The sequence below is a fragment of the Pleurodeles waltl genome, chromosome 5 (assembly GCF_031143425.1).
Source record: "Pleurodeles waltl isolate 20211129_DDA chromosome 5, aPleWal1.hap1.20221129, whole genome shotgun sequence".
NCBI lineage: Eukaryota > Metazoa > Chordata > Amphibia > Caudata > Salamandridae > Pleurodeles > Pleurodeles waltl.
Window position 1 is genome coordinate 1798928495 of NC_090444.1, and position 22190 is coordinate 1798950684.

General features: G+C 48.8%; 1 protein-coding gene across 2 annotated transcripts in view; it reads right to left on the reverse strand.

Annotated features, from left to right (window-relative positions):
* The window catches only part of LOC138296807 (exportin-5-like), a 1394731-nt gene that overhangs the window by 141249 nt on the left and 1231292 nt on the right, over positions 1 to 22190 (reverse strand). For both annotated transcript variants that reach the window (XM_069236253.1, XM_069236252.1), the window contains one exon: positions 7024 to 7128. In XM_069236253.1, coding sequence (XP_069092354.1) covers positions 7024 to 7128 — 105 coding nt within the window. The remainder of the gene's footprint in view (positions 1 to 7023; positions 7129 to 22190) is intronic.

A 22190-nucleotide genomic window follows, 5' to 3' on the forward strand; every position in this document is an offset into this window, starting at 1 on the left:
CGACCAGGCCCCGACGGGGGATCGAAAAAATTACCCCGAAGGGCACCGGAGCTCTTCGATCTTAGACGCGGTGTTGAATCTAACTACGCCGATCCCGAACGCAACAATACCGACGAAAATCTTCCGAAATTAGCTATCTTTCCGTTCCGAAACTCGGAGCGACAGGAACACGTCCGAACCCAATGGCGGAAAAAAAACAATCGAAGATGGAGTCGACGCCCATGCGCAATGGGACAAAAGGAGGAGTCACTCGGTCCCGTGACTCGAAAGACTTCTTCGAAGAAAAACAACTTGTAACACTCCGGCCCAACACCAGATGGCGAGCTATGCAAAACATGCGTATCTACAGCGACAGATGCCATCGAACATGGGCTTTTGCTTGTGAGGGGGCAAAAAAGCAACAAAACATTGTTTGGTTTTATGAAATAGTTCTGTCAATGTAGTAACCTAAGAGCTCTTTTAACATCTAATGTATGAAGATCCCTTTCTGCAACTGATTCTGGGTGAGGGCAGAACACAGGTAATTCCACTGATTGATTAAGGTGGAAATGGGAGACCGCCTTTGGGAAGAATAAACGTCTGTGTAAAGTACTCCCCTATCTTTATGTAGTTGGAAGAAATGTTCTAACCTTAATGCCTTGGGCTCACTGACACGTCTGACTGAAGTCATGGCAATGAGAAAGGAAAACCTACACAGGAATCAATTGTGTAGTGGTTTAAACAGTGGACCCATAAGTCGTGTGAGAACAACGTTAAGGTTCCAAGCAGGTGCTGGTGGAACCTGTGGTGGAAATCCTCTTAAGAACTTCCATGAAGGTTTTAATGACTGGTATCTTAAACAAAGACAGACGCCTGTTTTGAAGGTAGGCAGTCACTGCTGCTAAGTTTAAGCATATGGGTGTGAACGCAACGCCAGAACGGTATAAATGTAGCAAGTAGCAAACAATGTTTTGTGTTGTTGCCTTAAGTGGATTGATACTGTTAATATGACAGCAACGCACAAATATTCTCCATTTAGCTGCATAACATGCTCTAGTAGTAGGGTTGCATGCTTCTTTAAGAATGGTCAAACAGTCAGGTGGGAGATTGAGAACCGAATTCTATGACCTCAGGAGCCAAATTGCTAGGTTGAGTTCCTTAGGATATGGGTGCCTGATTTCTTCATGGTGCTCCATGGAATGAGAAGGTGTACGTTGAGGGATAGCTTCTCATTAGGAACTACTGATAGTTTGCATAGTGCTTTGAATCAGGGCAGTCGGGCCCATGTGGGAACCACTAGTATTAGTGTGAGGGATATTTGACCGAGCTTCCGAACCAGAAACGGAAGAAGAGGAAGAGGTGTAAAAGCGTAGGCAAATATACCTGACCGGTTTCATCCATAGAGCACTGCCCTTATATCAGGGTGTGGGAACCTGGAGGTGAAGTCTGGGCATTTTGCATTGTTTGCAGTTGCAAACAGATCTATTTCTGTAAACTCCCACTTTTGGAAGTAGGGGAGTAGAACTCATGGGCAGAGTTCCCACTCATGGACTTGTTGCTGCATCCTTCTGAGACAGTCGGTAAAATTGTTGTGTGTTCCTGGAAGATGTTGCCCTAACAAATGGATGTTGTGATGGACAGCCCTGCGCCAAATTGTCTGAGATAGGCATGATAACTGTAGAGAATGTGCCCCACCCATTGTTTTTTTTATGTTGTCCATCTGGACCAGTAAAAGCATTCTGATCAGGTGGGGTAAACAGCTTGAAGCTCTAGGTAGTTAATGTGGAGACCCTGGTGTTTGGGATCCCAGAGACCTTGGACTGTGAGATTCTGTAGATAAGCACCCCAAATGGCCTGTGATGTGTCCATGTCAGTGTGATATGGGAAACAAGGTCAAGGAAAGGCCGCCCTTTTAACAGGTTGTTTGTGTTCTACCACTGCAGAGAACAATAAATGCCACTGTCTACCAATATTAGATCTTCCAACTGACCCTGTGACCTAGACAATTTCTGTGCCAGACATTCCTGCAATGGACGCACGTGTAAACATGCGTTCGGCATGATGGCAATGCCTGAAGCCATCGTATCCAGAAGTCTCATCACATTTCTGACTGATCTGTTCAATGGGTTGGAAGTGCGGTATTAGTGTCTGAAAGTTGTGTATTTGTGTTGCATTGAGTTTGTAGAGGCTGAAGGTGAGATTTTTGGAAATTGATGGTAAAGCCTAGCTGATGTACTAAGTCTACTGTACTTTGGATATGCTGCAGACACAATGGGAGAGTGCTGGCTTTGATGAGCCAGTCATCTCGATATGGAAAAACGTGGATGTTTTTAATTCTCAAATGTACTGCTAAGCATTTTGTGAACTCTTGGGGTGGAGGAATGATTCCAAAAGGGAGAAACTTGAATTGGTAATGGTTGCCTGTTTTCACAAATCTGAGGTATTTGTGATGCGCTGGGTGTATGGGAATGTGAAAGTAGACATCATTTAAGCCTAGTGCTAAAAGGAAAATCCCTTGTTGTAGAAGTGGAATCACATCTTGGACGGTGACAATATGGAAATGCTTTGACAGAATGTAATGATTTAATGGCTGTAGATCTAAGATTGGCCATAAGGATCCATCCTTTTTGGGGGTTAGTAAATAAAGAGAGTATACTCCTGACTGTTGATGCTGTATAGGGATGGGTTCTCTAGCTCCTTTGAGTAAGGGAGCCTGAACTTCCTGCTTGAACACTGTTAGATGTTCCTGAGAGAACCTGTGGGTGTGAGGTGGAATGTTTGGAGGTATATTGATGAGCTCCAGACAGTAACCATGATGGATAATGTTCAAGATCCACTGATCCGATGTTATGGATCGCCACGAGGGGAAGAACTGTTTCAGTCCTGTCCCGACAGGTGTGGAATGTTTGGGGGGAGGAAAAGGGAGTCACTTCTTTGTGGCGGGTGCAGCATCATGTGAGGAAGCACCTTTGCCTCCTCCCTTTGTGTTGTTGTCTGCACTGCAACTCGCTTTGCAGAAGCATCAGTAAGCTTGCTCTCTTTATCCATAGGTGGAAGGTCACTGGCAGCCTGGGAATTGGCTTGTTTACCAGCACTGGAGACAACCAAGGAGTCAGGTGGAATTTGCCTTCTGCTATAGATAGGATTAGATGGTGAAGTCTTATAATTTTATCTACCCTGCGTGTGTATATGGGCTCGCGCAGGATCTTTAAAAATATAATGCTCATGTCTTAAAATACCGTTAAGCAAAGGGAGGTATTCTACTGCCCTATGTGATGTAGAAAGGATTTCAAACAGAAAATCCTTCTCAATATGTTACTTATGTAATGGTATATGGTGGTGTGTTGTGGCCTGCCAATAAGCTCCTGATTGGAGGTGCTGTCATCAGGAGGAGAGGGCCTAGCAGGGTACAGGTCAGGATCATTATCCCATGGTGGGTCAACATAGTAAGCTGACCAAAGATCAGTACGCAGTGGTGCATTAAGCATATCATCCCCTGTCCCATGGCCACCAGTGTAAAAATGTGGGGAGCCCTGAGGAGTGATATCTAATGGATCACTGTGAGAGTGAAGGGGAGAGGGTAAATGTGGAGGAGGTAGTGGTTGTGGAGGTCAGAGGAGGGTGCAAGGGGCTGGTAGTCTTATCGGTCTTTTTCTACTTACTTGGCAATGGTAGACCAATGGCCTACTCAAAAGAAAGTTGGTGCTTGGATGAAGGTGGTGTAGAAAGCAGTTTTAGCCAGAATACGCCTGGTGTAAGGCTGTATAAGAATGTGCTTCTGATGGGCATCGAGTTTCACCTGCATGCTGTGGAGAATTGGTTCCACATTAGTACCCAATCCAGATTTCAGTGTTGGTTTGGAAACCTTCAGAACCGAGAAGACTCTGTTTCGGTGCCGAAGAGGTCAGCGCTGAAGTGGCCATTTTCAAAGGTAGAACTGGTCGACTAGGCACCAAAGTAGTCACCTTTGTCTTATGTCTCGGTGCTGAGCCAGAGGGTGGGGCATCAGAGTCAGATTGTAGGTGCTGACCGTGGCCTGTTGGCAGTGGTGGCCTGGAAGCCTTATGTTTGATAAGAGTCAAATGTTTTTCAGGTGGCAGGATGGGGATGTCAGTACTCACGGTATGCTGACGCAGTGGTATACGCGCTGACCCAGTGGCACACATGCTTAGCATATTCCTGCTACTAAGTGTCAACTTTTAAATCAGATAATTGCCAATATTTCCAAACTGTATAACTTATCAACTTCAAAGTCCTATTGATATATGTGTGAAATACGAATATATTGTAGTACTTACCTGCAACTTGAATCTTGTGGTTCTATAAATTAAGAAAATATATTTTTGCTACATAAAAACCCGTGGTCTGGAGTTAAGTCATTGAGTGTGTGCTTCTTCTATTGCCTGTGTGTGTACAACAAATGCTTTGCACTACCCTCTGATAAGCCTAACTGCTCGACCACACTACCACAAAAGAAAGCATTAGTATTATCTACTCTAGCCTCTGTTAAGCCTCTGGGGAATCCCTGGACTCTGTGCGCACTATATACAGAGCCAGCTTCCTACAGCGGAGTATAAAATCATGATTGTCAAAGCAAAAACCTGCTACTTCAAATATAAAATTGAATCCTCAAAAAGTTCTACTAAGGAATTGTTTAACACAATTGTTAAACTCTCTACCCCACTAACTGATAGAACGACAGGTAATACTCAAGCATTCTGTAACTCCCTGGCAGATGCATTCCAAAATAATGTAGAACTAACTTATAATAGATTTACTAATTACACCTCTACCTCAGGAATGGAAAGACCAGCTTCTGTTTCAGATCCCAGTATTTCCTCTTGCTCGAAGTCCGCCTTTATGAGTTTTAAGGAAATGCCAGCTGCAACATCAGACCAAAACAGTTTCCCCTCTTACAGGCCTCCAGCTAGAAAGGATGAATTACATTCTGCCGAGCCATCATTAAAGACCCCCTTCTGGGAATTTATAATGCCCCAAGTTGAGGAGATAGACCTCATCAAATTGGCCAAATTAGGCTCTCCGCACAACCTTGCCCAGCATCCCACTGCAGTGCGTTTAAGAGAAATTTTTACTCTAATGTTTAAAGGAGGCCATTATCCTTTGCTATGGAAAAGGGCCCCAACTCCTTCCCCTTCTCAAAAAAACAAAACAATCTCAACGTCCTAGACCCAAGCAGCTATAGATCTATCTCTAGATTACTACTGCCATCTAAGATTGTGGAGGAAATTAAGAATAAACAACTAATTAGGTATATAGATGATCATAACCTGCTGATGACACTTCGTTTCGATTCAGTCCAGGGCTTAGCACAGAAACTGCAATGATTAAAGTCATGGAAGAAATAAGAGCAACCATGGATAGTGGCGGCAACGCAGTGCTCATACTACCTGATCTATTCATAACCTTTGATACCATACATCATTAACTACTTCTCAACATCTTTGCTCAGATTAGGATAGATGGCATGGCATTGAACCTTTCAAGATCGTTTTTATCCAACCGCAAACAATCAGTAGCCCTGGATGATTTTGTCTCTCATCCCTTTCAGCTGCTGTGTGGGGTGCCTCAAGGATCATCCCTGAGTTCCACTCTGTTTAATGTCTATATGACCCCCTTGGTTGACCTCATTCATTCTTTTGGTTTCTCTGACTTCCTATGCAGATGGCACACAGATTGTCGTCTCATTGACCAAGAATGATTGTAGCATTGGGCCCAAGTTTCAAGACTGCATGCTAGCAGTTAACAGCTGGATGGACTGCAACTGCTTAAAACTAAACTCTGCTAAAACCAATGTTCTGTTATTTGGTTCCCATATGGCTTTTTGGTCGTTGACCTGATGGCCCAAAGAGCTGGGGGCACTCCCAGCCCCGGTGAAGAAAGCTTGAAATATCGGTATTGTCCTGAATGACTAGTTGACTTTCTCTGACCAAATAAATTAATTCTTCAGCTTTTTATGGGCTGAAAACTTTCAAGAAAATCCTATTTTATATTCCGCCAGAACTACAAAAGATGGTAGTTACTCTCCTCATTCTTTCTAAGTTAGATTATTGCAACAGCCTCTACGTTGGCCCATAGCAACAACTACTAAATAAATTACAGGATGGGTAAAATGCGGTGGCGCAGCTTCTTTTAAAAATTCCCAAATTCCAATCCGCCTGTATAACATTAAGAAAATTACACTGGCTCTCAATCAAGAAAAGAACCACCTTTAAATTATTATGCATCACCCTTAAAACTCTACATGGTATGGATTCATCTTTTATGAAGGAATGTCTGGAGCATTATATTCTATCTAGAACACTTCGGTCAGTAAAGTCTAAGTATTGTTGTTTCCCCAGAATAAAGAAAGTATCTTGGTGCTGTAGGAGTTTTCGTTCATTAGCTCCCAGAAAATGGAATTCGTTACCTATTGAAATCAAGGAATTACCTAATCTTATGACTTTTTGGAAGGCCTTAAGGACATGGCTTTCCAACTGCTAAATGGGCTACGTCTTGTTGGGGTCAGCAGCTCAGCCCCTAGACACTCCTGGATACTGTGTGCTTTATAAATCCATTTAACATTAAGATTATCTACAGCCACAAATGCCAAACGTTTTTTCTTATGCTTTAAGAAAAATCATTCGGAGATGACTGCTATGTGAGCGCAGACATGCAAAGTGGCCATTTTAGGATGATTTTCTTAAAACAAAAAAATTATTTCAAGATAGCTACCATGGGTGTGTATCCATATACGGTGGCCATCTTGGAATTGTTTTTTGTTTGCAATAAGGAATATCTTTCCAAGATGGCCTATGAGCGCACACACATCAGCAATCTGAAAAGGAAACACAAACATTGGGAAAGCCAATAGGTGTCACAGGTGAGAGCCACTGGCTCTGTCAATGTTTGTTTTGATATACAGCAATGTTTTATGCGTCACCTATCACACAATTTACAATGCTCCCTAATAACAGAGCCCATCCCTAATTTCTATTTTCTTCATTCCCTTGACACAGCAATTTTGTTCATAGCCGCTTGACATACCTGCCTGAGCATAGGCCAGCATAGATGAGTGACTGTCTTCTGGCAAGGCTGAACATTCCACACAAGAGAGTCAAATGCAATCCGCAGCAGGGTTAAGCGCACATTCTACAACAGGAAGAATGAGGAAATAATAAATGTTATGCATTGCAGTGACACCATAAATCATTCAGAAAGATACTGTGTGTGTATACTTGTGATCTAGATGAGGAAATAGCTTAACTTATATAACATTATTTCTGATGGATATTCAGCCATCCAGCAGATTACTCTTCAGGTGTCAGATTGCCTTTGTGCCAGAGTGACTGAAGGAGTTGAGATGCTACAGTATCACTACCAGAAGTGATACAAGGACGGCAGATAGAATCTACCCAAGTCATGTGATGTTAACACAGCCTTAACTCACCAGAACACAGAGGCAAGGAAGTCAGACATAGTTAAAAGAAAAGGTATTACCTGTGAAATCTATACGCAACTCAACCCAAGACACAGACCCAGACAAGATTAACATTTTAATTTGCAGTGGGACTGTGCAGTCATATGAACAACCATGCCCAAAGGCAAGGGACTTATTTTACAAAATCATATTTATTTCCACATACTCGTTTATTGAAAGCACTTGTAGCTGTACATCATTTAAACAGAGAGGAAGGTGACCCATTTATAGAAGAAACTGCAAAAGGCCAGAAGACAACAGCTTGCGATCTCCTAAACCTGTTTTGAACTAGTAACGCTTCATAAAATTATTAGCCGAGGCACATGTCATAGTGGCAAATATCCAGAACAGGTAGGCCTCTTGAAAGAACTGGAGGAGAAGATGAACCTCAAAAGCAATGCACCTGAATCCCTCAGTCAGCTTCTTTCCTTCCAAATTGTATCAAAGTTTGATGCAAAGAACGATCCGTCATACACAGGTTGGTCCAGAAATTGTATTGCTCCTAGAACCGTTTTTAAAAGTTAAGGACTGTCAGTGATAACAACCATCAGAAGAACATCAGGGACACATTTAAAAAGCATGCAGCAACCTAACCTTCCTAAGACTTTCAAAAACAGTACAAGGAAAGTCAGAGCAATGTTGCCTTCTCTTGATCCAAACAGATCATCCTGCTTTAGTTTGCAGTCATAAATGATGGAGACTTTTGCCCTCAGGTAGTTGGCCTAGTGTCTCTCCCATGATGCGTCGCACAGAAGATACCATGTGTTCCTGTGTGCCAACACTAGGCACCAAAGAAGGTCTGAAAATACTAGGCCTGAAAGGTCTCCACTAAACCCATTCCACTGAATATCTGTTCCAACTGAAGGACTCTCATTGACAAACTGTCCTCAAGTATCACAAAATCAAACTGTGCAAAGAGGCCCAGCAGACAGAAAAAAGCCATGTTATAAAGGTCAGACTGGGGCTAGAAGAGAGGAATCAACTGAAGAATTTTAAACATCCACTCTTCTAGCGGAAAATATATTAGTCTCAATGTGCTCAGAACAAGAAAAGAGCCAAGGAAGGTTTGGTGCAATGCAGCAATAACATCAAGTCAGAGATGAGTAAGTACTTTCCTCCCTTCATTCTACTTAAACCCTAATGACCAAAAGCACAATCATACAAGTTGCTCACCTTCGGCAACAATATATCTGTTAGAGACTTATTCTAGTTGCAGATTCCTTACCTTAGAATTTCCCCCAGGCGTGAAACTGGATCCGGAGATTCTTCTTCGAGCAGTACCCTGTTGCATCGTCAGGTGACGTTGGTCAATTCCACATGAGTGATTGGCATCATGGTCACCTGTTGACGTCACAGTTGTATATAGGCGCCACCCCGGTGCGCTGATGTCCCAGTACGGAGCCACCAGGATTACTTGGGCCTGGTCGTGCCTGATGTTCTTCAGAACTCTGGGCAGAAGTGGCAGGAAGGCGTACAGGAGGCCTAAGTTTCACTTCTGGCGAAAAGCGTCGCAGAGTGAGTGCCACCTTGGAAAATCCAATGCGCAAAAAAGCTGACATTGCACATTCTCTGCGGAGGCGAACAGATCTAACCAAGGCTCTCCCCACTGCTGAAACAGACCTTCCGCCACCTCCAGATGCGGACTCCATTTGTGACCGACTATGCATCAACAGCTGAGTTTGTCTGCTCTGATGTTCAGAGTGCGTGCCAGATGTTGAACCACCAGTGAAATGCTCTGGCGTTCCAGCCATGTCCAGAGGTGAAAAGCCTCTTGACAAAGCCGTAGCCTGTAATCCTTAAAGCATTCGAGCGCTAAGTCCACTTTTTCTCCGAAGAGATGGGTGCCATCAATGGGCAGGTCCATTAAGGATTGCTGGCCATCTCCAGAAAAGCCAGACGTCCTAAACTAGGCGTGGTGCCTTAAGGTCACTGCCGATGCAACCGATCTGCCTAGCGAGTTGGGTATATCCAGTCCACAACAAAACTTTGCTGCTTCACTCCCGTCCGTAACGGCTTGGGAGAGAACGGACCGGGTCTCCTCCGAGGACTGGAGGCAGCACATACGTGACCGTATCCCAGAGAGTATGGGAGCATGCCCAAAAGGCATGCAGTGTTCACGGACCGCCACGCTAGACTGGCGGAAGAAAACATTTTCTTCCCCAAGTTATCCAGTCTTTTTGATTCCCCGTCCGGGGGAGCAGTAAGGAATGCACCAGAGGATGATGAAATTTGGATGACAAGTCTCTCAGGCGTAGGTGCTGGGTCAGGAATTTTGGGTCGGTCGGCGCAGGCCAAAGGTGGCGGCGGGCACCTGTCCTATTCACAGGAGCCCCTGTGCTGGGTTTGGACCAGGTACCCAGAAGGACATCCGTAAGGGATTTATTGAAGGGAAGAAGGAATTCTGAATTGGAGACCCAGGCTAACGCACCTCGGTCCACAGAAGGAAGCTCGAGGTCCAAAACCTCAGGAGCCCTTCTCACCACCATAGAGTATGATCCTTTCTCCTCCGTAGCCACAGTAGGTGGAGAAAGCATGCCAGCGTCAGGGGGGTGTCTAACCTGCTGGCATCACCCAAATCCAGAGCCCAGTCCATGGTAGGGTCAAGCTGGTATTCTAAAGGGTCCAGCGACACCTCTACACTATCCCCATATCCATACCCATAGGAATAAAGGCCAGGATCCACCCTGGGCCCAGGAGAGCCCATGAAAAACGGAATCGCTGTTCCGGGTTGTAAGGAAATGCCTCCTTGGCATGGTTACCCCCTGACCTTTGGCCTTTTGTTGATGCCTGTTATGATTGAAAGTGTGCTGGGACCCTGCTAACCAGGCCCCAGCACCAGTGTTCTTTCCCTAAACTCTACCTTTGTTCCCACAATTTCCCTTGTGAATGGTACCCCTGGTACCAAAGGCCCTAATGCCAGGGAAGGTCTCTAAGGGCTGCGGCATGTATTATGCCACCCTGGGGACCCCTCACTCAGCACACGCACACTGCCTCACAGCTTGTGTGTGCTGGTGGGGAGAAAATGACTAAGATGACATGGCAGTCCCCTCAGAGTGCCATGCCTACCTCACACTGCCTGTGGCATAGGTAAGTCACCCCTCTGGCAGGCCTTACAGCCCTAAGGCAGGGTGCACTATACCACAGGTGAGGGCATATCTGCATGAGAATTATGCCCCTATAGTGTCTAAGCAAAACCTTAGACATTGTAAGTGCAGGGTAGCCATCAAGAGTATATGGTCTGGGAGTTTGTCAAACATGAACTCAACAGTTCCATAATGGCTACACTGAAATCTGGGAAGTTTGGTATCAAACCTCTCAGCACAATAAATGCACACTGATGCCATTGTGGGATTTATTGTAAAATGCACCCAGAGGGCATCTTAGAGATGCCCCCTGAATACCAGTCCGACTCCTAGTGCTAGGCTGACCAGTTTCTGCCAGCCTGCCACAACCAGACGAGTTTCTGGCCACATGAGGTGAGTGCCTTTGTCACTCTGTGGCCAGGGACAGACCCTGTACTGAGTGGAGGTGCTTCTCACCTCCCCCTGCAGGAACTGTAACACAGGGCCGACAGCCTCAAAGGCTCACCCCTTTTGCTGCAGCACCCCGGGGCATCCCAGCTAGTGGAGATGCCCGCCCCTCCGGCCACTGCCCCCACTTTTGGCGGCAAGGCAGGAGAGGATAATGAGAAAAACCAGGAGGAGTCACCCACCAGTCAGGACAGCCCCTAAGGTGTCCTGAGCTGAGGTGACCCCTGCCTTTAGAAATCCTCCATCTTGAGGTTGGAGGATTCCCCCAATAGGATTAGGGATGTGCCCCTCCTCCCCTCCGGGAGGAAGCACAAAGAGGGTGTACACACCCTCCTGGACAGTAGCCATTGGCTACTGCCTTCCTGACTTAAACACACCCCTACATTTAGTATTTAGGGGCGACCCAGAACCCAGGAAATCAGATTCCTGCAACCTACACAAAGAAGGACTGCTGACCTGAAAGCCCTGCAGAGACAACGGAGACGACAACTGACTTGGCCCCAACTCCAGACTCAAAGAACCTGCACAGCGACGCATCCAACAGGGGACCAGCAACCTCTGAGGACCAAGAAACGCCCGAGAACAGCAGCACTGTTCACAAACTGCAACAACTTTGTAACTTTGAAAGACTTCCCACTCTACACCCAATGCCCCCGGCTTGAGTTCAGGAGAACCAACGCAGAGAGGACTCACAGGCGACTATGACAACGTGAGTACCCAGAGTCGACCCTACTGCACCCCCACATCAATGCCAGCAGAGAGCATCCAGGGGCTCCCCCTGACCGCGACTGCCTGGACCAAGCACTGCACCTGCAGCCCCCAGAACCGGGTGGATTCAAGCTCAGGGGAGCTGGGGGACATCGTTGGTATCGGTGACCCACCTCAGACTGCTTTGTGGGTGACAGGTGCAGTAGTTGCTGGAGATGTCAGGTTTTCTCTCACCACAAGGCAGCAGGAGAGGGGGCCTGCATGCAGAGGCTGCAGGCAGCTTGGGGGAAATCGACGAGGGGTGAAACCCTGGTGGACTCAGACTCTAGACAGCTGTGAAACCTGGCTGGCTTTACCTCAAGTCGTGGATGTCGGGTGCAGAGGTCACTTTGAGTGTCGCGTCTTTGCTGTTGCCGGAGGATGCAGAGTCCTTTCCTGAGATTTTATTACAGAGCAGATCCGCTGCTCACACAAGTTTGAGTCTTTGTGGAAGGCAGGTGGTCCTCCTGGGTTTCTGGGAGGCTCAGCTGCAGGACGAGCCATCTTTTTGGGCAGAGTCCGTTGATGTCATCAGGCAGGCTGGTGGGGCTGGTACCAAGTCAGCTGCTTCTTCTTTTCCTCTTCTGCAGGTATGACTCCTCTGTGCCCTTTTCTTTGAGGTCACCGGAATCTGAGTGCTAGGGTTCAGGGCTGCAACCTAAATACTCAATTTAGGGAGTGCCAGGTGTTAGCTAATGGGCTGACCACCTTAGACTACACCCTTCTTATGACCACTTCCGCTGGGACAAAATGGAGGAATTTAAACAGTAGGGTCCATTCAGCTCGTCTAACTTAGTGGTAGGACTGGCATGAGGTGGGCACCCATCCTAATCTGACTATTTTTCCCACCTGTGCTGCCATCAAAAGTGGGGTCAGGATAGGGGGTGTCAGTCATTTCCGCCATCTGGAGAGACCTGGGTTGCATTAAAAAAGGCAAAGTAAGGAATCTGCAACTAGAATATGTCTCTACCAGATATTTAGTTACCAAAGGTAAGTAACTTGTACATCTGATAGACACTTCTAGTTGCAGATTCCTTACCTTAGAATAGATACCCAAGCAATGCCATCCTCTGTGGTGGGCTGCGAACCAGGATCATAGTAGGAAGTCCTGCAGGACCAAACAACCAAAATAGCCATCCTGACAGACCAGACTGTCCACGCAGTAGTGCTTAGCAAACGTGTGCAGGGACGCCCACGTAGCTGCCTAACAGGCATCCAGGGCAGGAACTCCATGTGCTAACGCAGTGGAAGCAGCAGTTGCTATGGTAGAATGAGCACGTAAGCCCTCCGGGGTTTTTCATGGCCAAGGCGTAGCACATTTTGATGCAAAGAAGCACCAATCAAGAGGTGGTACGCTTTTGCACTGCCTTCCCTTTTTTCACACCCACATATCCAACGAAGAGTTGATCATCCACCCAGAAATCTTTAGTACGATTGAGGTAGAACGCCAACGCTCTTTTTGGGTCCAGACGATGGAGTCTCTCCTCCTCATGGGAAGGATGTGGGTGTGTGTAGAAAGTAGGCAGAGTGATGGACTGGCCTACATGAAAGGGCGTAACCACCTTAGGAAGCAAGGAAGCCCTAGTGCGCAACACTACTTTGTCAGGGTGCACAGATAAGTATGGAGTTTTTGAGGAAAGGGCCTGAAGCTCACTGCGATGATAGCGACCAGAAAGACAGTTTTGAAGGTTAGGAGCCGCAAGGTACAATTATGCATTGGCTCACTGGAGGTACACATTAAATAAATAAGTACAAGATTAAGGTCTCACTGAGGCATGATATATGGAGTGGGAGGAAATAAATGGGAGAGCCCTTTTAGGAATCTACTCACAATAGGAGATTTAAAGAGTGAGGGCTGATCAGGTAGCCTAAGAAAGGCCGAAATGGCAGATAAGGGTGCCCAAAGCAGAGCCCTGCTGGGTCAAAGAAGGAATGAACAGAAGAACCTCGGATAGAGGGGCAGGAAGGGGATCAACAGATTTGTTGGTACACCATGCCACAAATTTATTCCAAAGACAGTCATATACAGTCTTGGTTGATGTACGCCTGGCTGCCAAGATAACATTGCAGACTTAGGGTGGAAGGGCAAAAAGCCGTCAACTCCACGCATGAAGGCGGAGGTTGGACAGGCTCGGGTGAAGAACTGTCCCCTGATGCTGCGACAGAGGATCCGCCCAAAGAGGCAGTCTGAGTGGAGGATCGATGGACATGCTCAATAGCTCTGGATACCATACTCTCCGTGCACAGTCCGGAGCCACCAAGATGACTTGGGCCCGGTCGTTCCTGATTTTCTTGAGAACACTAGGCAGAAGACATATAGGCGGAAAGGCGGCCAGAGTTCCGCTCGAGATGAAAAGCATCTCCAAGCGAGTGCCGCCTTGGAAACTCCAACGCGCTTAACAGCTGACATTGCACATTCTCTGCGGAGGCGAACAGATCTAACCAAGGCTCTCCCCACTGCTGAAAGAGACCTTGTGCCACCTCCAGATGGAGACGTCATTCGTGATCGGCTGTGCATCGACAGCTGAGTTTGTCCTCTCTGGCGTTGAGGGAGCCCGCCAGATGTTGAACCATCAGGGTAATGCCCTGATGTCCCAGCCGTGTCCAGAGCGTAGTGCCTCCTGACAAAGGGTCCAGGACCCTACTCCACCCTGTTTGTTGGAGAACCACATGGCGGTAGTATTGTCCGTGAACACCTCCATCACTTTCCCTTTGCGAGAGGGAAGGAATGCTTTCAATGCAAGCCTGATCGCCCGGAGCTCCAGCGGATTGATATGGAACCCAGACTCCACCGGAGACCAGGGTCCTCTGATCTCCGCCTCTCCCAGGTGGCCGCCCCAACGCAGAAGTGACGCATCTGTCACTAAAGATAGCTCTGGTTGGGGAAGGGAGAGGGATCTGCCGTGGACCCAATGCGGTTTCCAAAGCCACCACTGCAGGTCTTTCGTAGTCCCCTCCGAGATCTGGACCAGGTCGGAGAGATTCCCCTGATGCTGCACCCACTGGAACTTCAGGTCCCATTGCAGAGCCTGCATATGCCATCTGACATGTGTCACTAGCAGGATGCAGGAGGCCATGAGGCCCAGCAGCCTCAGAGTCAGTCTGACCGAAAGGCAAGACCAAGGCCGAAAGATCGGAATCATAGCCTGAATGTCTCGGACACGCTTTTCGGGAGGATAAGCCCGAAACTGCAATGTGTCCAGAGCAGCTCCGATGAAAGGGAGCGACTGAAAGGGAGTCAGGTGTGACTCCGGCTCGTTTATAGTAAACCCCAGCGTGTGCAGGAGGTTCACCGTTGTCTGAAGGTGGGAGATGACTTTCTGGGGCGAGTCCGCCTTTAACAGCCAGTCGTCGAGGTAGGGGAAGACTGAGACCCCTAACCTCCGCAGATGAGCTGCAACCACTTCCATCACTTTCGTGAACACCCGAGGATTGCTGGTAAGGCCGAAGGGGAACACAGTAAACTGAAAGTGCTCATGACCTACCACGAATCGTAGGAAACGTCTGTGGGCGAGCCGGACGGAGATGTGGAAATAAGCGTCCTGCAAGTCCAACGCTACCAACCAGTCTCCTGGGACCTAGGCAGACAGAACCCGGAGCCAGAGTGAGCATTTTGAATTCTCCTTCTTGAGGAAGTAGTTTAGGTCCCGAAGGTCTAGGATAGGACGTAAGCCCTTGTCCTTTTTTGGTATCATTAAGTAGCGTGAATAACAACCACAACCTACTTCTGGCACGGGGACCTTTTCTAAAGCTCCCTTGGCCAAGAGAGCTGCGACTTCCTGGCGGAGAAGCACCAAATGATCCTCTGGAAGGTGATTGAAGGATGGTGGCATGGGTGGTGGAACAGATTCAAAAGGAAGGGAGTAGCCCTTTCGAACCATCTGCAAAACCAAACTGTCTGTGGTGATGTTTTCCCAGTGGGGCAAGTGATGGCGAATCTGGTCACCAACTGGACAGGAGTGTGGGGACGGACTAGGAGGGTTTGGAGGCTGCAGTGGCGGCAGAGGTGGACTGGGCAGACCTCTGGTTCCCTGTCCCACGGCCACGTGGGATTCAGCATGCGCGGTACGGTGACTGGGTGGAGGAATCAACAGGGAGCCCTTTCCGTGGCCACGAAAGGGGAGAAAATCAGACTGTGGTGGGAGAGGAGCAGAGGAAAGAAAGGGACCGAGCCATAGCCCGGAATCCTTGAATCTCTCCAGGGCCGAGTCCGCTTTGTCTCCGAAGAGCCGGGAGCCATCAAAGGGCATGTCCGTAGGTGACTGTTGGACATCCCCAGAAACACCAGAAATATGTAACCAGACGTGGCATCGTAAGGCCACCGTCATAGCAACTGATCTGCCCAGAGAGTCGGTTGTGTCCAGCCCACAACGGATTGTGACTTCGCCACATCTCTCATCGGTCACAACTTGGGAGACGATAGCACCAGCCTCCTCCGGAATCTGCGGCAGGACTTGCGCAACCATATCCCACAAAGAGTGGTATTGCGGCCCAAAAGGCATGCGGTGTTCACAGACCGCAGCGCGAGACTGGAGGAAGAAAGCAACTTCTTGCCAAACTGTTCCAGTCTTTTGGATTCCATATGCGGAGGTGTGGAAGGGAATGCGCCTGAAGAAGAGGAAGCGTGGATAACAAGACTCTCAGGCACAGGGTGTTGGGAGAGGAATTTAGGATCATTCGGAGCAGGCCGATAGCTGCATGAGATAGTCCTATTCACAGGAGTCCCTTTGTTGGGTTTGGACCATGTACACAAAACGACATCGGTGAGGGTTTCATTAAATGGCAAAACGGGTTCTGAAGTAGAAGCCCCAGGCTGAAGCACCTCTGTAAGGAGATTAGACCGGACCTCAACAGTCGGAAGCTCGAGACCAAGGACCTCAGCTGCCCTACTGACCACCATACCATAAGTTGCTCCCTCCGCCGTAGCCACGGTAGGAGGAGACAGCATGCCAGTATCAGGAGAAGTATCCAGACCACTGGCTTCGCCCAATTCCTGAGCCCAGTCAATTGAAGGATCATCCTGGTATTCATAAGGGTCCAGGGACCCCTCCAATCCCTCCCCATATTCGTACCCATAAGAAAAAGGGTCAGAATCTGACCTGGGGCGAATAGGCCCCATCAAAGTCGAAGCCGGCGTCGGCCGACGCCGCTCCGACTCCGAGTCGTCAGGGATAAGAATTGGCTCTATGTCAATAACGGGCACTACCGACGTCGGGAGCGGCGATGATCGACCCGGCGCCGGGGAAGGTGTCAAGGGTGCAACCAGCGCCGGTGCAGATCCGTGCACGGATCCGGAGGTGGCCAGAGCCGAAGCCGCCGGCGCAGAACCCGAAGGCCCCCTCAGCCAAACCCCTTGGGCCTGAAGGCGTCGTATCGGACCACCCAAATATGAGGAGCATGGCCTCATAAAACCCTAAGTTGGGTGGGGGTCGCTCCGGCAAACTCGGGGAAGCGCAGATCCGACCCAGACTCCGAGAACAGAGAACTTGTGAGTGGACGCTCTTCTCGCGACGCATCGGCAGAGCGACGGGGCGAAGTCGGAGAGCAATGGTGTAGGAAGTTGGCTCTGTATATACTATTTCAAAGTAAGAAGATTTACAAACAATACTTTAAATGAAAGGTATTTCACTCAGGTATTCTAGGAACTTTGAATTATCACAATAGCATGTACAGTTTTGACAAAAATGGCAATAAGCTGTTTTAAAAGTGGACACAGTGCAAAAATCAACAGTTCCTGGGGGAGGTAGGTATTTGTTAAGTTCACAGGTAAGTAAAACACTTACAGGGTTCAAAGTTGGGTCCAAGGTACCCCACCGTTGGGGGTTCAAGGCAACCCCAAAGTTACCACACCAACAGCTCAGGGCCGGTCAGGTGCAGAGGTCAAAGTGGTGCCCAAAACACATAGGCTTCAATGGAAATATGGGTGTCTCGGTTCCAGTCTGCCAGCAGGTAAGTACCCGCAACTTCGGAGGGCAGACCAGGGGGGTTTTGTAGGGCACCGGGGGGGGGGGGGGGGGACACAAGCGGGCACAGAAAGTACACCCTCAGTGGCACAGTGGCGGCCGGGTGCAGAGTGCAAACAGGCGTTGGGTTTCCTATAGGAATCAATGGGGAGACCTGGGGGTCTCTTCAACGATGCAGGCAGGCACAGGGCGGGCTTCTGGGGGTAGTCACCACCTGGGCTAGGCAGAGGGTCGCCTGGGGGTTGCTCCTGCACTGGAGTTCGGTTCCTTCAGGTCCTGGGGGCTGCGGGTGCAGTGCTGTTTCCAGGCGTTGGGTTCCTTGAAACAGGCAGTCGCGGTCAGGGGGAGCCTCTGAATTTCCTCTGCAGGCGTTGCTGTGGGTGCTCAGGGGGGTCAACTCTGGCTACTCACGGGCTCGCAGACGCCGGGGAGTCCTCCCTGTAGTGTTAGTTTTCCGCTGGTCGAGTCGGGGGCGTCTGGTGCAGAGTGGAAAGTCTCACGCTTCCGGCGGGAAACATGTGGTCTTTAAAAGTTGCTTCTTTGTTTCAAAAAGTTGCAGTTTCTTGAACAGGGCAGCTGTTATCGGGAGCTTCTTGGTCCTTTAGATGCAGGGTAGTCCTCTGAAGCTTCAGAGGTCGTTGGAACCTGTTAGATGCGTCGCTGTTGCAGTTTTCTTCGAAGTAGGGAGACAGGCCGGTGGGGCTGGGGCCAAATCAGTTGTCCTCTCCGTCTTCACTGCAGGGCTTCAGGTCAGAATTCCTTCTTCTACTTTAGGTTGCAGGAATCTATCTTCCGCCAATGGCTACTGGCCCTGAGGGTGGCTACACCCTCTTTGTGCCTCCTCCCTGTGGGGAGGGGGGCAGATCCCTAATCCTATTGGGGGAATCCTCCATCTGTAAGATGGAGGATTTCTAAAAGTAAGAGTCACCTCAGCTCAGGACACCTTAGGGGCTGTCCTGACTGGGGAGTGACTGCTCCTTGTTTTCTTCGTTATCTCCTCCAGCCTTACCGCCAAAAGTGGGGGCAGTGGCCAGAGGGGCGGGCATCTCCACTAGCTGGTATGCCCTGTGGTGCTGTAACAAAGGGGGTGAGCCTTTGAGGCTCACCACCAGGTGTTACGGTTCCTGCAGGGGGAGATGAGAAGCACCTCCACCCAGTAAGGCTTTGTTCCTGGCCACAGAGTAACAAAGGCACTCTCCCCATGTGGCCAGCAAAATGTCTGGTGTGTGGCAGGCTGGCAAAAACTAGTCAGCCCACACTGGAAGTTGGGTATGTTTTCAGGGGGCATCTTTAAGATGCCCTCTGGGTGTATTTTACAATAAAGTGCACACTGGCATCAGTGTGCATTTATTGTGCTGAGAAGTTTGATACCAAACTTCCCAGTTTTCAGTGTAGCCATTATGGTGCTGTGGAGTTCGTGTTTGACAGACTCCCAGACCATATACTCTTATGGCTACCCTGCACTTACAATATCTAAGGTTTTGCTTAGATACTGTAGGGGCATAGTGCTCATGCACATATGCCTTCACCTGTGGTATAGTGCGCCCTGCCTTAGGGCTGTAAGGCCTGCTAGAGGGGTGACCTGCCTATGCCACAGGCAGTGTGAGGTTGGCATGGCACTCTGAGGGGAGTGCCATGTCGACTTAGTCATTTCCTCCCCACCAGCACACACAAGCTAGCAAGCAGCATAAGACATTCTGCAGCCCTTAGAGACCTTCCCTGGCATCAGGGCCCTTGGTACCAGGGGTACCAGTTACAAGGGGCTTACCTGGATGCCAGGGTTGTGCCAATTGTGGAGACAAAGGTACAGTTTAGGGAAAGAACACTGGTGCTGGGGCCTGGTTAGCAGGGTCCCAGCACACTTTCAAATCATAACTTGGCATCAGCAAAGGCAAAACGTCAGGGGGTAACCATGCCAAAGAGGCATTTCCTTACAAATGAGACTTCTTCAACTTCTTCTTACCCAGACTTGAGGATTTGTAAGAAGACGAGTGGTGATGACTCCGTGACCGATCTTGAGACCTTCCTCTCGAAGTGAGATCGGGACGTACGCGGAGTCGAGTGCTGGGCCGCCATAAGCTTTAGGGACCGCTCCCTCACAGCCTTCGGGTGCATGGCCTGGCACTTCGCGTTGTGGTCGCTCTCGAGACACCACAGACAAACCCGATGAGGATCCGTCACCGACATCGTACGATGACAGTTCTCGCATGGCTTGAACCCAGTCTTCGGGGACATCCTCAACGCACCACAGTTTCACAAAAAACTCGACAAAATGGTCGAATTTGCCCAAAAAATACCCTGGGTAGCTCTTCTCTGGATCAGCGCGGAAAGAAAAGAACTGACGTCAGTGCACAAGGACGGCGTCTGTATACTACTCCCGACGTCATCATGGCGACCACGACGCCCATAGAGTCGACTGACGCCACCTGCCGACACGCAAGGGTATTGCTCGAAGAAAAATCTCCAGATCCACTCTGACGCCTAGGGAAAATTCTAAGGTAAGGAATCTGCAACTAGAAGTCTCTATCAGATGAGGCAACTGGATTGGGAGTTGGACCAGGATCTCTACAGTGACTGACTGATGCAGGGCCTTCTGATGCTGGGTGACAAAGAGCTTTGCCTCGCGTTCCCTGAAAGATCTTTGAGTACATCAAAGCGCAGCTGCTGGAGGTCATGGAGTCATGGTTTGACCCCATACAAAACAAATGGGGATCAGCCACAGACGTTTGTAAGCAGCATTCCCTACAATGTTTAAACCCTGTAGATTTTGGAGAAGACAAAGCCCTAGCACACAGGAAAAAGATTTTTGGAAAATGCTTGGAAAATCTCCATCATATTGGTTACTTCATATGAAGAGCATAAAGGTTGAATTTTGAGTAATGGCTGATTTCTGGTTTAGTTCTGTAAGGAAATGCCTCCATGGCATGGTTACCCCCTGACTTTTTGTCTTTTGTTGATGCCAGTTATGATTGCGAACCAGGCTCCAGCACCAGTGTTCTTTCCCTAAACTGTACCTTTGTTCCCACAAGTGGCACAGCCTTAGCACACAGATAAGTCCCTTGTAAATGGTACCCAGGGCCCTGTTGCCAGGGAAGGTCTCCAAGGGCTTCAGCATGTTTTATGCCACCCTGGTGACCCCTCACTCAGCACATGCACACTGCCTCACAGCGTGTGCTGGTCGGGAGAAAATGACTAAGTCGACATGGCACTCCCATCAGAGTGCCATGCCCACCTCACACTGCCTATGGCATAGGTAAGTCACCCCTCTAGCAGGCCTTACAGCCCTAAGGCAGGGTGCACTACACCACAGGTGACGGCATATTTCCATGAGCACTATGCCCCTATAGTGTCTAAGCAAAACCTTAGTGTAGGAATTTGGCTCTGTATATACTATCTCAAAGTAAGAGATAGTGTGCACAAAGTCCAAGTGTTCCACTTAGAGGTAAGATAGTGGCAAAATTAGATAATTCTTATGCTCTATTTTGTGGTAGTGTGGTCAAGCAGTAGGCTTATCAGAGGGTAGTGTTTAGTATTTGTTGTACACACACAGGCAATAAATGAGGAACACATACTCAAAGTCTTAACTCCAGGCCAATAGTTTTTATATAGAAACATATCTTTTCTTAATTTATTTTTAGAACCACAGGTTAAAGATTTGAAGAAAACACATAAAATGCAAGGTACTCCACACAGGTAAGTTAGGAACTTTGAATTAGAGCAATAACATATACAGTTTTTGTTAAAATGGCAATAAGCTATTTTAAAAGTAGACAGTGCAACAGTTCCAGTGGGAGGTAAGTATTGGTTAGAGTGTAAGGTGAGTAAGACACTTACAAGTCTCAGTTGGGGGTTCAAGGCAACTGCAAAGTTACCACACCAGCAGCTCATGGCTGGTCAGGTGCAGAGGTCAAAGAGGTGCCCAAAACACATAGGTGCCTATGGGGAACTGGGGTGCTCCGGTTCCAGTCTACCAGCAGGTAAGTACCCACGTCTCGGGGGGCAGACCAGGGGGTTTTGTAGAGCACGGGGGTGGAGCGGGGGGGGGGAGAACACAAGTAGGCACACAAAACACACCCTCAGCGGCACAGGGGCGGCCGGGTGCAGTGTGCAAAGCAGGCGTCGGGTTTTGTATAGGAAACAATGGAGGGACCCGGGGGTCACTCTAGCGGTGCAGGCAGGGCATAGGGGGGCTTCTCAGGACAGCCACCACCTGGGCTAGGCAGAGGGTCGTCTGGGGGTCACTCCTGCACTGAAGTTCGGTTCCTTCTGGTCCTGGGGGCTGTGGGTGCAGTGCTTGGTCCAGGCGTCGGGTCCCTTGTTACAGGCAGTCGCGGTCAGGGGGAGCCTCTGGATTCTCTCTGCAGGTGTCGTTGTGGGGGACCAGAGGGGTCATCTCAGGCTACTCACGGGGTCGCAGTGGAGTCCTCCCTGTGGTGTTGGTTCTCTGGATCTGGAGCCAGGGGCGTCGGTTGCACAGTGTGAAGTCTCACGCTT